This window comes from Alexandromys fortis, unplaced genomic scaffold, assembly GCF_014885135.2.
Source record: "Alexandromys fortis isolate MF-2015 unplaced genomic scaffold, M_Fortis_MF-2015_v1.1 scaffold_124, whole genome shotgun sequence".
In the NCBI taxonomy this organism is placed as follows: Eukaryota; Metazoa; Chordata; class Mammalia; order Rodentia; family Cricetidae; genus Alexandromys; species Alexandromys fortis.
Genome location: NW_026067995.1, coordinates 596,638 through 611,146, shown reverse-complemented (window position 1 = coordinate 611,146; position 14,509 = coordinate 596,638). Strand labels below are relative to the sequence as shown.

Sequence of the window (14,509 nt, the reverse complement as noted above, 5' to 3'; positions counted from 1 at the left end):
AAGAGGTTTATTGTGGGAGGGGGAAGTGGAAGAGTGAAAGGGTGGTGCCTTCTTTCTCATCCCTGCCAGAATGTCCTGTGAAATATCGGGATATAGAGTGCCAGGAAGCAGCCATTTGGATTGATAGCTCTCCTCTCTCTCTCTCTCTCTCTCTCTCTCTCTCTCTCTCTCTCTCTCTCTCTCTTTCTATCCCTTTTTCTTTAGTATACAGGTCAAAAATCTAAGCATGTTTTTTTTTTAACACTCTGGGTTTTCTTACTGATTCTCTGAATCTCACCAACCCAACCAAGGTCAAGAGAGAGCAAGAAAGTAGAGAACTGGGGACCAGTCCCATTAAGTCTTTGAGCCCAGCCTTCTAGACAAATCCCCCAACCCCAATCACAGATGTGCTACAGATCAAAGCCCCTCTGCTTACAGGCACTTCGTGGATCAAGGTCTCTTTGCCTGGTGACCATTAAATAATCATACTAGTTCATGCTTGTGCTAGGCAGAGATTCATCACCAGGAGAAGATAAGCCACTGACCCCCACTCATCCTGTTTTCTTACTCTATAACAATTTTAAATCACCCAACCTTCAGATTCTTCAATGGTGCCCCCTCTTGGAACCCCTTCCCACTTGGGGTTTTCTCCTCAAGTGATTCTAGTTAAGTCTATTTTAGTGAACCATTGATTTTATTGGAGTTACTTACAAGAGTGTGGATGCTGGTTTTCTTACTGGAATATGTTTGACTGAGACAAAAGGAAATGTATCCCTGAGCAGCTCCATGAGCAGCCTCAGTTTTGATAACTTCAGTTCTTATCCAGTTCCTCAAACTTTACTCATAGGAGGCCAGTACACAGACCAGCATGTGGAAGTCATCCTGGGGACACCTCCCTTTCAAATCAAGGAAGTTCTTTCTCATTTTCCCCTAATAAATCCACATTCATGTGCCCCACTCCTTGTTCCTGTTTTCTGTTCCTGGGCATAAGTCTCCGAATTCAAAGTCTGAAGCTATTGGCTAGGAGTCACTTGGGTGAATATCTTTCATCAAACTGTAACTTTCCTCCAGAAGTAAAAGGACCACATTCTTGACTCTATCACATTCAAAGAAGCCACATCATTTTCATAAATAAATGAAGACTTTTGGGGAGAAAGTGGTTGGTGAGATGTGGTATGCACTATGGATATAGACCTGTTGCCTCTGTCTTCCTCCCTCTGGCTTCTCCCTCAGTTTGCTCACCATTTCTTCCACTTGCAAAAACAGTGTTTGATAGACCACACAGGAGGTAAGACTTGAAGCAGACTTCCAAGGGAAGAGATAGACACTTTGCCCTGCACCCTGTCAAGGAAAAGGTGTGGCGAGGCCAACAAAGCACCCTCCCAGGAAATGAGTGGGTATTTTCTTTCTTTTTTATAGTTTTTTTTATTGCTTTAAAAATAATACCAAGTAAAATTCACACTTCCTCCCCTGCTCCCACTTCTCTCCTGCTCCCCCCATACCCCCTACCCCCTCCAGTCCTAAGAGAGGGCAAGCCACCCTGCCCCATGGGAGTCCAAGACCCTTCCCACTAAGTCCAGGCTTAGGAAGGTGTGCATCCAAAGAGAATAGGATCACAAAAAGCCAGTACATGCAGTAGAGACAAATCCCACTGCCATTGTTATTGGCCCCTCAGTCTGCCTCAATTGTCAGCCACATTCAGAGGGACCAGTTTGATCCCATGCAAATTCATTCCCAGTCCAGCTGGAACTGGTGAGCTCCCATTAGCTCAGGCACACTGTCTCAGTGGGTGAATTCCTCGAGGTCCTGACTTCCTTGCTCATATTCTTTCTCCTTCTGCTCTTCAACTGGACCTTGGGAGCTCTGTCCAGTGATCCTATGTGGGTCTTTGTCTCTGTCTCCATCCATCGCCAGATGAAGGTTCTATGGTGATATTCAAGATAGTCATCAGTCTGACTATAGGACAAGGCCAGTTCAGGAACCCTCTTTCCACTGCCCAGGGTCCTAGATGGGGTCATCCCCGTGGACTCCTGGGAACCCCTCCAGAGCCAAGCCTCTTGCCAACCCCAAAATGGCTCCCTTAATTAAGATATCTCCTTCCCTGCTTCCATATCTGTCTTTCCTCCATCTCAACCATCCCACTCCCCAAGCTCTCCCCAACCCTCCCCTTGTCCCCTCTCCTTCCCCCAACCCCCTTCCCTCTACCCCCTCTGCCCCCATGCTCCCAACTTTTGCCAGGCGATCTTGTCAGCTTCCAATTTCCAGGTGGGTCTATATATGTTTTTCTTTTGTTTCACCTTGTTACTTAGCTTCTCTAAGATCATGAACTATAGGCTCAATGTTTTTTGTTTATGGCTAGAATCCACTAGCGAGTGAATATATACCATATTCATATTTTTGGGTCTGGGTTATCTCATTCAGGATAGTGTTTTCTACTTCCATCCATTTGCATGCAAAATTCAAGATGTCATTGAGTAGTACTTTCAAGATTACCACTGAGTAGTACTCTAATGTGTAGATGTGCCACACTTTCTTTATCCATTCCTCCATTGAGGGGCATCTAGGTTGTTTGCAGGTTCTGGCTATTACAAATAATGCTGCTATGGACATAGTTGAACAAATGCTGTTGTAGTATGACTGGGCATCTTTGGGGTATATTCCCAAGAGTGGTATTGCTGGATCCTGAGGTAGGTTACCTCCCAATTTTCTGAGAAACCGCCCCACTGATTTCCAAAGTGGTTGCACAAGTTTGCATTCCTACCAGCAATGGATGAGTGTTTTCCTTACTCCACATCCTCTCCAGCATAAGTTATCACTGGTGTTTTTGATTTTAGCCATTCTGACAGGTGTAAGATGGTATCTCAAAGTTGTTTTGATTTGCTTTTCCCTGATAGTTAAGGAAGTTGAACATGTCCTTAAGTATTTTTTGACCATTTGAAAAAATGGGGTACTGAACTAAACAGAGTGGGTATTTTCTATGATCATCTATATAAAATCCAAGACACAATGTTTTGGGGGGAAAAAAAGGTGAATAGACTCCAGCTAAATGCAGCATTAAAGCCCCAACTTCTACTCCTCTCAGCTGATGAAATTTGTCCTAATGGGTCCCATTGTCACTGACTTCCTCTGTAGCATGGGATCACATCAAACAAACTGACCCCCAAAATAGGGGAAGAACATAATTGTGGCAATGTGTGACAGTCAAAAACCAAACTACAGGGTGTCTTAATATCAAAATGGTCAAACATGGGAGAGGTTCAGTTATTAGAACTGACTTAAAGTCATAGAAGAAATGATGGTTCCTCAAACCCAAGCAGTGTGAGTTTTGGCCAGCTGGGACAAAGACAAGACAAAAAGACAAGAACAATTTGGCAGCCTGAGAAGGGAAGGTAAACCTTCAGTCCACAGCCTGATTGAAGTTCCTCACCAGCTGAGGAAGTAGAATTCCAACACAATTAACATTTGTTGTAAAGGTTACTGACACAGAGCTAATATTCTGTTTCTGTGTAGGTGGTTTATGTTAAAGCAATAAGGAACCACAATTAAGGCTTGAGTGTTTATTGCCTTAGACACAACCCTATTCCTCAGACATTGTCTGACAATCTATAATAAAACTGTTAAATTTTGTTGGTCAAGAAGGACCCAGAGGCCCCTAAAACAAGCAGGCCATGGCCAATGCTCTTGGTTGTCTATCAGAATTATATGGCAATATACTATTGCTGAAGACACCTTACACTTTGGCTGCAAAACACTGAAAATTCAATCTGGAACTGACTAATAAACTTCTTTCCAGCTCTCTGCATCTCAGTGCTAGAATCTTTGTGGGAGGCTGGGGGAGGGGTGGCATCACTGATGGTTACATTAGGATGTAAACCTTTTCTATGACAGATGATGGAAGATATTCACTCAAGTCATTCCCAGCCGGTGGCTTTCCACTTGAGTTCACTGCCTTATGCCCAAGAGGAATAAAACAACATGGACTGAAACAAACAGTGAGAACTCGATTTAGTAGAGGAAAATGTGAAAGAACTCCTGAAATTGGGGAAAGGGCCTCCTCGAGGGTGGAAGTCCACCATGCTGCCCTGCCCAGTGGCCTTTTAAAAGTACTATTTAGTGAACTGGAGAAGGGCTGAGGTTTTCTTTATTGAGAACATTTGTTGGATTTTTCAGTAATGCTGCTGCCTTTTGTCACACACATTCCCGTAAGGTGGCTTCCTTGCAAACTCTTGTAAACAGCTCTAATAAACTCACTGGTTCAGCTAAACTGGTCTTGATGATATCATTTTCTTGGTCTTTTGCCAGTGTCTTATCTGTAATGAGTAAATTTTTGTTCATGTCTGCCAGGAAAAATCACAGAATACTGATACGTGTGATAAATTTTATAGACAAGTGCAATCTTATCTGTCATTACCTCCAGGGCCTCACCATAACTGGTCTCCTTGAAGAAAAGCCAATGCTGTCATAAAGATTTCTACCTGTAAAATAGTGAGCTGTTATTCTCATATCTATTAAAAACAGCCCAGGACACAGGCCAGATAGCCTACATGCTAGATAGGGTTCCAATTCATTTCAGACAGATATTTCTTTCTTTGCTAGAAGTTGTCCTCTGTATCTATGTCTATATTGCATATTCTTTTGTGCAGGTATATGTCTGTGTCATGTATATGTATGTGTATGTGTGTGTTTGAATTCATGTGAGGATACACATGTACTTGTGTGTGCATGTGTATGGAAACTTGAGGCTGACATAGCATTTCTTCCTTGACTACTCATTGTTGGAAATAAGATAATAGCCAACTCAAAAGACTAGTAAAAATGAAGCAGACTTTAAAATATTTTTAATTGAAATTCAATAACATCAGGGCTGGGTGTGATGGTCCAAATCTTTAATTACAGCTGTCAAGAGACAGAGGCAGATGAATTCAGGATCAGCCTGAACTACATAATGAATCCCAGGCTAGCCCAAGTTCCTTGTTGAAATTCACTCATGTGTGTATGTGTGTGTGAAAAAGAAAAAAAAAAACAAAGACTAAAAGGCAATCAATTTGAGAAAAGTAGAAGGATGGGAATGAGGGTGTTGAAGACACACACACACACACACACACACACACACACAGAGCCATTCTAAATACACCATTCTGCAGATAGGATGCCAACAGAGAGAAAAGGCAAAAATGTCTCCTGGGCTGATTTGGCACAAGGCAGTGCTTTCAATACTCCTACTCCCCATTGTGAGAGAGTTCTGTTCTATAGGAAGGATCTAATGGATCATTTGGAGCTTGAGACTGCCCCATTTTCTTTTCTCCTTCCTTCCTTCCTTCCTTCCTTCCTTCCTTCCTTCCTTCCTTCCTTCCTTCCTTCCTTCCTTCCTTCCTTCCTTCTCCTTCCTTTCTTTTTTTGTTGTTGAGATGAAATCATTTACTAAGAGAAAATAACTTCCATCCTACACACAGGTGTTCAATCTTCTTTAATACAAAAGATCACCAAATGATTTTAAGGACCATATACTGAGGCCATGACCAGCGAAGAGTAAGAAAAGCCAAGCAGAGATGCTCTCAAAATTAGTTTAGCAATACTAAACAAGAGATTACATCAAATGCAAGAACACATTAAATTTATATTCCTCCCAAAGCAACTTGCCTTTTTTTTCTGATTGTGGGCTCAGTCACTAGCAGACTACCTCTGCTTTCCAATTCTCAAGAGTTCTGAAACAAATAGGCAAAGCTAGGGGAGAGGGACAAGGGGAGAGAGGGACCTAGGGACAGAGGTCCTAGGAGAGGAGTGCCTAGGAGAGAGGGAGCCTAAGGTGGAGAGGGCCCTAAAGGAGAGATATGGTGTAAAGGAGAGAGGACCTAGGGGAGAGGGAACCTAGGGGAGAGATGGTCTAGAGGAGAGGGAGCCTAGGGGAAGAATAGGGGAATGGGCCCTTATGGGAGGGGGTGCCTATGGGAGAGAGGGCCTGGGGAGAGTGGGCCTTGGTGAGAGAGGCTCTAGGGGAAGGAGTGGTCTGATTCCAACTTCTGAGATAGCTTTTTATTTTAACCACAGAGTATCCTGTTCTGAAGTCACTTGAGAGATGCTGCCAGTGACTTCAGAAACAGAGGGAAGGAGGAGACAGCCTAGCAAGGAGCCTTGTTCCAGAAGATGAGAACCCACCTTTGCAGCCACCTTGCCTTGTCTGAAATAAGGGGGGCGGTGCATTTTCTTTCAGAGGTACGTTATTTCAAACCCAGGCAGATAGGTACCAAGTTATATCCCTAGTCTTAAGAGATAGCCAGCTCTACAATGGTGGTTGTGATAATCTCATCTGTGTTGGGAGGTCATTGATCTTCCTGGATCTGTGAATCTGAGAAAGCATCTCCTGAGAGGCTCACTTAAACGTCAATGTGGTTTTCCCTTCTCATAGGCAGTCTCTATATTTTCCTGGAAGCTTTCTTTTATTATGACCACTCCTAGAGCCTGGGAATCGGGAATTCACTGGGCAAAGGCCAGTGCATTTCAGCTGTGTTACAGTAAGTTGTTAAGGTGAGCAGGGTGTGGGGAGAACACAGGACTCAGTGACAAAAATCACAGTCGTCATTAAAGAAGAGAGAAGAAAACTTTCAACTCAGGGTGGAGCATCATTATGTCTTAGGAATTTCCCCATTTTCAGAGTTTTCTGTCACGCAGCTGACTAGAATCATGGCTCTCATTCTTCTGAACGCTGCAACCCCTTAATATAGTTCCTCATGATGTGGTGACCCCCAACCCATAAATTTATTTTCATTGTCACGCCATAACTGCCTTTTTGTTACTATTATGTATTGTAATGTAAATATATGAAATATGGATATCTGATATGTGACCCTTGTGAAAGGGTCATTTGACCCAGAAAGTGGTTGCAATGCACATTTGAGAACCCTTGGTCTAGAGAACTCTGGGCTGTTAGTGGCACAGGCACCTTTAGGGACATAGCATTGTATTATAGACCTTTAGTGTTTCTTTAAGCTTGAGGAAGGGTCTAATTTAGTCATCACATCTGCAGCAGGGCTTCTTCTCTCTGGATCCTCACAGTGTTATAAACAGGTACCTTATTGCGATTCTGCGGTTCTCTGCTATCCTCACTTCCCTAGAAAGGGTCAGGAGGTTCTCTAGGTTGGATCCTAGGAAATCAACAAGCGTCCTGCCCTGATTCTGTAATTGTCACTTCCCTAAGGAGCAATAAGTGGCCTCAACTGGACTGCAATGAGCACGAACACCAGGTGCTGAGTGTTGAGGAGGCTGGAAGACGCTGTTTCCCTCCATTGCTTCATCTCTATCAACATACTCAGTCCACTGAGTGAGTCTCTGGTTAAAAACAATATGCTCTCTCGTGATTTGTGCTCTCCAAATGGCAGCATACCTGAGAATCATATATGTCCTAGGTCTTATGGGAGTGCTTCTGAAAATGAATACAGTTCAAAGATCTTTTCAAGATAAATATTTGAAGATTCTGCATTGAAAATTCTTTGTGTGCCTGTTGACTCACTGCCTAGACTGGGTGGTTTCAGTTTCATAGCTCTCTGATCCACTGCAAAGGTTGCTGGGATTTCCAATATCCTATTACTTGGGGAAATACAGAAAGTCTCCTATCATTGCAGGAGGAAATAACAGAGAAAAGAAGGAACCTTTCCACCCACAGTGGGATCAACAGCCGGTAAGAGACTGAGTTACTTCTCTTTTCAATGTTCTCTCCAGCTCTGAAGAGCTCTGGGGTCATAAACTGGGCAGCGGTGAGAGGTCATTTATAAGGGTTAATTATTTTCTTAAAAACTACTGAACTAGGAAAGGCTGCTCCTGGGCATGGGCTGGAGCAAGGCATCAGATGAATCCTGTGTGGCATTATCAAGGCACTCAGTCTCCACATGCCACTACTGGGCTTGTTTTGAGTTCGAGACCAGCAGACGTATGGCTGAAACAGGGCAGGGTATGCATCAGGATTGTCTCTCTCTGTGTTCACCTGTCTCTGCTGACAGGGACATGGTTAAATGACTATGGTCAGTGATGGACCTTACTTAGTCCCACTCCTACAGAAAGGGCTGCCTGCAGCTGATTTATATGGGGAAACAGAATGAGATACAGAGCCATTGCCATAGTGAAGGACAAAGAGAGGAAACACTGTGTTGGTGTAAAAACACAGTTCCAACGTAAAGAGAATTTTAAGAGAGCATTTTTTTCTGGAATCAAATGTGAGTTATGATGACCCAGGAACATAGATTCATGTCATCCCAGACACCACGTTATACCGTGGTGAGTCTCCTCCAATTTTTATAGCTGTAGAGCGAAGAAAACTTTGGCCCTTGCCTATTTAAAATGTACATGAACATCAGGTTATTATAAAGTGAGAGAACCTCAGATGCTATCAAATCTAACCCTTTGGGTAGGTGAGGATTAGAGGTCTCTTTTTACATTCCAGAAAGGATTTGACTTGGTAATCACGGGAGGTTAAGTCAAGCACAGATATTCGCAAGAAATGGCCATGAAGACAGATAAAGATAAACTAGGAAAATCTGGGTCCAGACTTACATCATTCCATGTAAGTCAGTCAACCTTGGGGTTCATTAATACAAGTGGAGTTATTTTCTGGAAACTTCTGGTCACAGCTGGAACCTGAGTGAAAGACAATCAGGGCTGTGACATGCTTTCTATCACACAACTGACCTGACTTCCCAGCAGATCTCCTCTTTCAGTAGTGCAGAGCCCCTCACTCCTAGGACCCACTCAGTCCATACCTCTCATCTGCTCCTGTGGGAATCAGACCCTGTCTTTTACCAAAGGGCTTCCTTGAAGAGTCCCTAAAGATGGTGTCTCTGTTTGCTTTATCTGCCACCTGCTCATCTCTCAGTCAATTTTTCTGGCACTTCCGAAAACCCTCCTCTAAATTTCTGGCCACCAGCCTCCCTTCCTTATTTAACAATTGTCACCATTGTTGTTGGCTCCCATCTTCCATTTTTCCTGCTCCTTCTCTTCCTTTTCTTCCCATTTATTTCTCTTCTCTAATAAGCAGGAAATCGAAACAGAAACATCTAAAGTTGTATAGCAGGAGGTAATGGATTTCCTACAACCCTGGCCTCTCTGACACTCTTGACTTGCTCCCTGCTCTCTTACTAACTACATCACAGGTGCTTTCAGCAATATCCAGTGTTTAAAATTTCTTTTGCGAATATTGCAGTATTTTCAATATTTACTTTCTCATCCTCTCTGGTTTAAGTTCATTTAGTGTATAGTTAATGAAGCTTATGGTTTTTTTTATTTTAAATTTTCTTTCATTTTACATACCAACCACAGTTTTTCCTAACTTCCCTCCTTCATTCTCACCCTCCCCACCTCCACTCCTCAGAGAGGGTAAGGCATAGGGAGTCAACAAACCCTAGCATATTAAGCTGAGGTAGGAGCAATCCCCTCCCCATTGCATCATGACTGATCAAGGTATTCCACAATAAGGACTGGGCTCCAAAAAGCCAGTTCATGCACCAGGGATAAATTTTAGTCCCACTACCAGGGGCCCAACAACCCAACAAACAGAACAAGACACACAACTGTCATTCACGTCCAGAGAGCCTAGTTCCGTCCAGCTGTCAGTCTAGAGTCCATGAGCTTCCACTAGCTTGGGGGCTGTCTCTGTGGGTTTCCTCATCATGGTCTTGACCCTGCTCCCTTGCTCATAGTATCCCTCCTTCCTTTCTGTGACTGGGCTCCAGAAGCTCAACCCAGGGCTTGGCTGTGAATCTCTGCATCTGCTTCCATCAGTTACTGGTTGAAGGTTCTTTGATTCTCTCTGGTTTAGGGACATTTAACATATAGCTAATAAAGCTTATGATTCAGGGTGCAACTTTTTTTTTTATTTTAAAATATATATCCTGACCACAGTTTCCCCTATATCCACTTCTCCCCCATATTCCTTCCCTCCCAGATCCACTCCTCTTCTTTTTCCCTTCAGAAAGGAGCAGGCCTGCTCTTGGGGCATTTTCCTCCTACTGGGTTTCCTCACCCAGTTGTGCCTAGTCTTATTGTAACTTCCTATGCCATGTTCAGCTACTAGGGAGGCCAATGGAATATTTGAGTATGGGAGCTGTAGAATGTTAAATCATTTCTTTGACATTTTACATAAAATTCTTAATAGTTTTATAACGTTCTAAATGAATACAGATTTTCACTCACTAGCTCACTGATACATACAAAACTGAAGAATTTTAGTTCTTTGCCTTCGGGCTGCTACAGACTAATTCGGATCCCTCCTACTTGAAGACAGGAGACAACGCTGAAAATGGCCTCAGAGACCTGCATGCCAGACCCCATGTGCTTAATAGAGAATGTGAAAGGGCAACTGAGACCTAATCAGAAAGCCCTGGAGATCCTGTCGGCCATCACACAGCCAGTGGTGGTGGTGGCCATTGTGGGTCTCTACCGCACAGGAAAATCCTACCTGATGAACAAGCTGGCTGGGAAGAACACAGGTGAGTGCCTCCATATAGATATAGTCCCCTCTCTATATATACATCATCAGTATCAGTGTCCAACATACAAGTGTGAAGAATTTAATATTTCAGCCACAGTTGAGTTGCTTGTTTAGTTGTTATTTGTCTTTGAGACAGGGTCCTGCTATGCAACTCAAGCTATCTTTCAACTCATGATTCTCCTGCCTTAAGCTCCAGAGTGCTGGGACTAATGCCCATGCACCATCACAAGTAGTTCCTATTTTTCCTTTTAAAAATCATTCCTTTTCCTAGATGAAAGCAATAATAAAAATGACTAATTTATGTATTAATAAACTTTAACATGTTATTATATTACTTTCTATAACAAGAAGTTGCCACTGGTGTTTAAATTTTAAAAAGTCGCAATTCATATTGTCTACTTTAGGTATTTTTGTATTGTTATAAAATATCTAACATAAAATTTACAACTATTGTTAAACATACAGTTTTGAGGAGGTAGGTATATTTATATTTTTGTGTATCCATCACAATGGTCTGTATTCTGTCAATTATTTTAAATAAATGCTGAAATGGCCAATAGCCAGGCAAGAAATATAGGCTGGACAACCAGACAGGAAGTAGAGGTGGGTTAATGAGAACAGAAAAATTCTGGGAAGAAGGAAGCAGATTTTACAGTCTTGGCCCAGTCACAGAAGAAACAAGATGTGACTGCCTCACTGGAAAAGGTACAGAACCATGTGGCTAGCATAGAAAAGAATAATGGGCTAATATAAGATATAAGAGTTAATAAGGTGCCTGAGCTAATGGGCCAATCAGTTTATAACTAAGGTAGACCTTTGTGTGATTTTTTGGGGGGACTTAATGATTGCAACAACCATGTAGGACAGAAAACTCAGATGACACCCATCTGTCTCTAGTACTACTTTATTTTCCCCTAGAGAAATGAAATACATCCAGAACCGATCTCCTCGCATTATCTGACATTCTGTCTTTCTGAATTTGAGAGCAGTGGGAAAGTCACATAAGTGTACTCATTAGAATGTTTTTGTTTTGTAACTTATTTATTTTATTTAACACGATAGTGTCAAGACTTACCATTATTAGGTCATGTAGCAATTTTCCTCCTTTTTTAGAGTTCAATAATTGTATGTGCACAACAATTTTGTTATCTATTCATCTGCACATAGGCTGCATGATAAATGCTAATATGAAGGGTATAAAATGTAATATGAATGGTATAAAATGGTATAAAACTCTGTTTCAGTTTATGCAATTATTTTAGGTTGTATTCTTCTTGTTGCTCTGATGAAACACCTGAGTGAAACAACTTTAAGAAGAAGGATCTACTCTGACTCACAGTTAAGGAATATCAGTTCATTATGGCAGGGAAGACTTTCCACAGTAGTTTCATCCATTGCAGTGGAAGCTTATGGATTGTTCACACCACACCTACACAGCAAGAATTACATGACCCACATTAGAGTTAACCACCAAGGGTCTTCTACTAGTCTACCTCTGCCAGTCAATGTTCACCTTCCAAACGTCTACATCTCCAAAAATTAGCACTACCCACTAGGGACCAAGTACTAAAACATATGAGTCTCAGAGTGAGGGTTCACACAAAAGCCAGAACATTCTGCCTTTGGTCTCTATTGGCTCTTGGCCATCTCAGAACGCAAACTTCATTGGATTCCATTTCCAAAATCCTCATAGTCATGAAGTTTTAATGGCATATAAAATTCCACTGTCTCTTCTGAGATTCAAGGAAATTTTTTCTCTGTGATCTCATGGAATATTAAAATGTCATTTATACATTTCCAGTATATGACAGTATAGAATAAAAATTCCCATTCCAAAGATAAACAGGATAGTTGGAAAGACCATACCAAAACAAGAATAAACTCCTGACAAAGACCAAACCAAGCTTCATACCCAGCAGTCAGAGCAGGTAGAGGCTTCAGGTAGGTTCTAATAGGGTGCTTAGTTCTCCTCCTAACCATATTCTCCATCTCAGACTGGCTACACTCAGTCCTCCTGGCTTTTCTCAGTGGATCTCACACAGTCCTGGCATCTCCTGCATCCTGGGGTATCCATAGCAACTGACACTTCACCTTTATTCAGTGTACTCAGGAATTCAATTTTTTTCTGCAACCTTGGTGCAAGTCTAGATGGATGTGTGCCACTTGCACACTGAATGACTGGAAACTAGTTATTTTTTCTGCTGAAACTTTAGTGTTAGTTAGCTGTCCTGGCCTTTAATATACTAATTTATATCAAATTCTTAAAATACTTCTACTAACCATATTCCTTTCTTCTTTCTTCTCTGCTTTCCAGGCTTCTCTCTGGGCTCCACAGTGCAGTCTCACACCAAAGGAATCTGGATGTGGTGTGTGCCTCATCCCCAGAAGGCAGACCACACTCTAGTTCTGCTTGACACTGAGGGCCTGGGAGATATTGAGAAAGTAAGAACTGAGGGCTCAGTTTACAATTTATACCCTCATTTCCTACGTTAGATAGCTTTTAATGACATTTCGTTTATCTAATATGTGTCTGTGTTCAGCTATCAGAGTAGAGGGAAAATGTTGACAAGAATCATAGAAGAGCAATGTAGTTAATGCACAGTGTTCATGGGACTGACAACAGGTACACAGCATTAACGAGAATCATTACAAACAAAAATGCAAAAACCTTGTCATTTTCTTTGGACATTTGTGCTTGAATTTGGATGCCTTGTATAGATAATAAGCATTATATAGGTTTTCCTAATTCTTTTAGAAACACTCAAGGTGATCATACTCTTGTTACACTTGGTCTGGAAAGTGGCAGAACCAAAACATAATCCTCACCCACATGTGTTCTGACTTCCAGGGTGACAGTGACAATGACTGCTGGATCTTTGCCCTGGCTGTACTTCTAAGCAGCACCTTTGTGTACAACAGCATGGGAGCCATCAACCAGCAGGCCATGGACCAGCTGCAGTATCCTTGTTGTAGCACAGAGGAGAATACACACACACACACACACACACACACACGAGGGGGGCGGGGAGAGTAAATGACTGAATCTCTTCTGTTCACAGGACAGTGGCCTATGTGTTTGCACAGTTAAATTATATATGTATGAATGCATGCACACACGCGAGCACACACACACACTTATCCAAGTGCAGAAGAGCATGATAGTGACAATGTCATGTAAACAGAGACTGTTTGTTTCCTAACTGCTTAGACCCAAATAATCACACAGTAAGTAACTCTATTAATTACAACACTGTTTGGCCAATGACTCAGGCATATTTCTAACTAGCCCTTACATCTTTGTTTTTTTTTTTTTGTTTGTTTGTTTTTTCGAGACAGGGTTTCTCTGTGGCTTTGGAGCCTGTCCTGGAACTAGCTCTGTAGACCAGGCTGGTCTCGAACTCACAGAGATCCGCCTGTCTCTGCCTCCCGAGTGCTGGGATTAAAGGCGTGCGCCACCATCGCCCGGCTCTAGCCCTTACATCTTGAATTAACCCATTTCTATTAATCTGTGTATCACCACGAGGTTGTGGCCTACCAGTAAGGTATGGCATCTTTCTCCTTTAGCGTCTACATGGCATCTCACTGATTTTGCCTACTTTGTCTCTATACCTCTGTTCATATTTCCTGCCTGGCTTTACTCTACTAAGCCATTGGCTGAAAGAGCTTCTTTAATAACCAATGGTAATACAACATATTCATAGCATACAGAAGGAAATCCCACATCAAATTCGTACACCTATTAATCGGTTGAAAGTTGGGTCAGAGAAAGGCAATGCAAAGTGTGGGAATAAGGAGACTGATGTGAGGATTTGGACCCTGTTTGTCCACCCCTCCTCCTTAGCTTCTTAGATATGTGACAGAGCTGACTGATCGGATCAGAACAACATCTTCACCTCATAGCAATGGGACTGAGGACTCAGCTGAGTTTGTGAGCTTCTTCCCTGACTTCGTGTGGACTCTCAGGGATGTGACTGTAAGGCTTGAAGCAGATGGACAAAGCCTCACAGCTGATGAGTACCTAGAGAATTCCCTGAAGCTCAAACAAGGTACCTA

General features: G+C 42.3%; 1 protein-coding gene across 3 annotated transcripts in view; it reads left to right on the top strand.

Annotated features, from left to right (window-relative positions):
* The first annotated feature begins 7,511 nt into the window (after positions 1-7,511).
* LOC126512385 (guanylate-binding protein 1-like) overlaps positions 7,512-14,509 on the top strand; it is a 28,029-nt gene continuing 21,031 nt past the window's right edge. The window contains exons 1-5 of one of the 3 annotated variants that reach the window (XM_050160138.1): positions 7,512-7,654; positions 10,246-10,454; positions 12,771-12,898; positions 13,305-13,414; positions 14,306-14,502. In XM_050160138.1, coding sequence (XP_050016095.1) covers positions 10,265-10,454; positions 12,771-12,898; positions 13,305-13,414; positions 14,306-14,502 — 625 coding nt within the window. In that variant the 5' untranslated portion in view covers positions 7,512-7,654; positions 10,246-10,264. Of the gene's footprint in view, positions 7,655-10,245; positions 10,455-12,770; positions 12,899-13,304; positions 13,415-14,305; positions 14,503-14,509 lie in introns of those variants that run through there. The other 2 variants (XM_050160140.1, XM_050160137.1) reach the window with 2 other exon arrangements.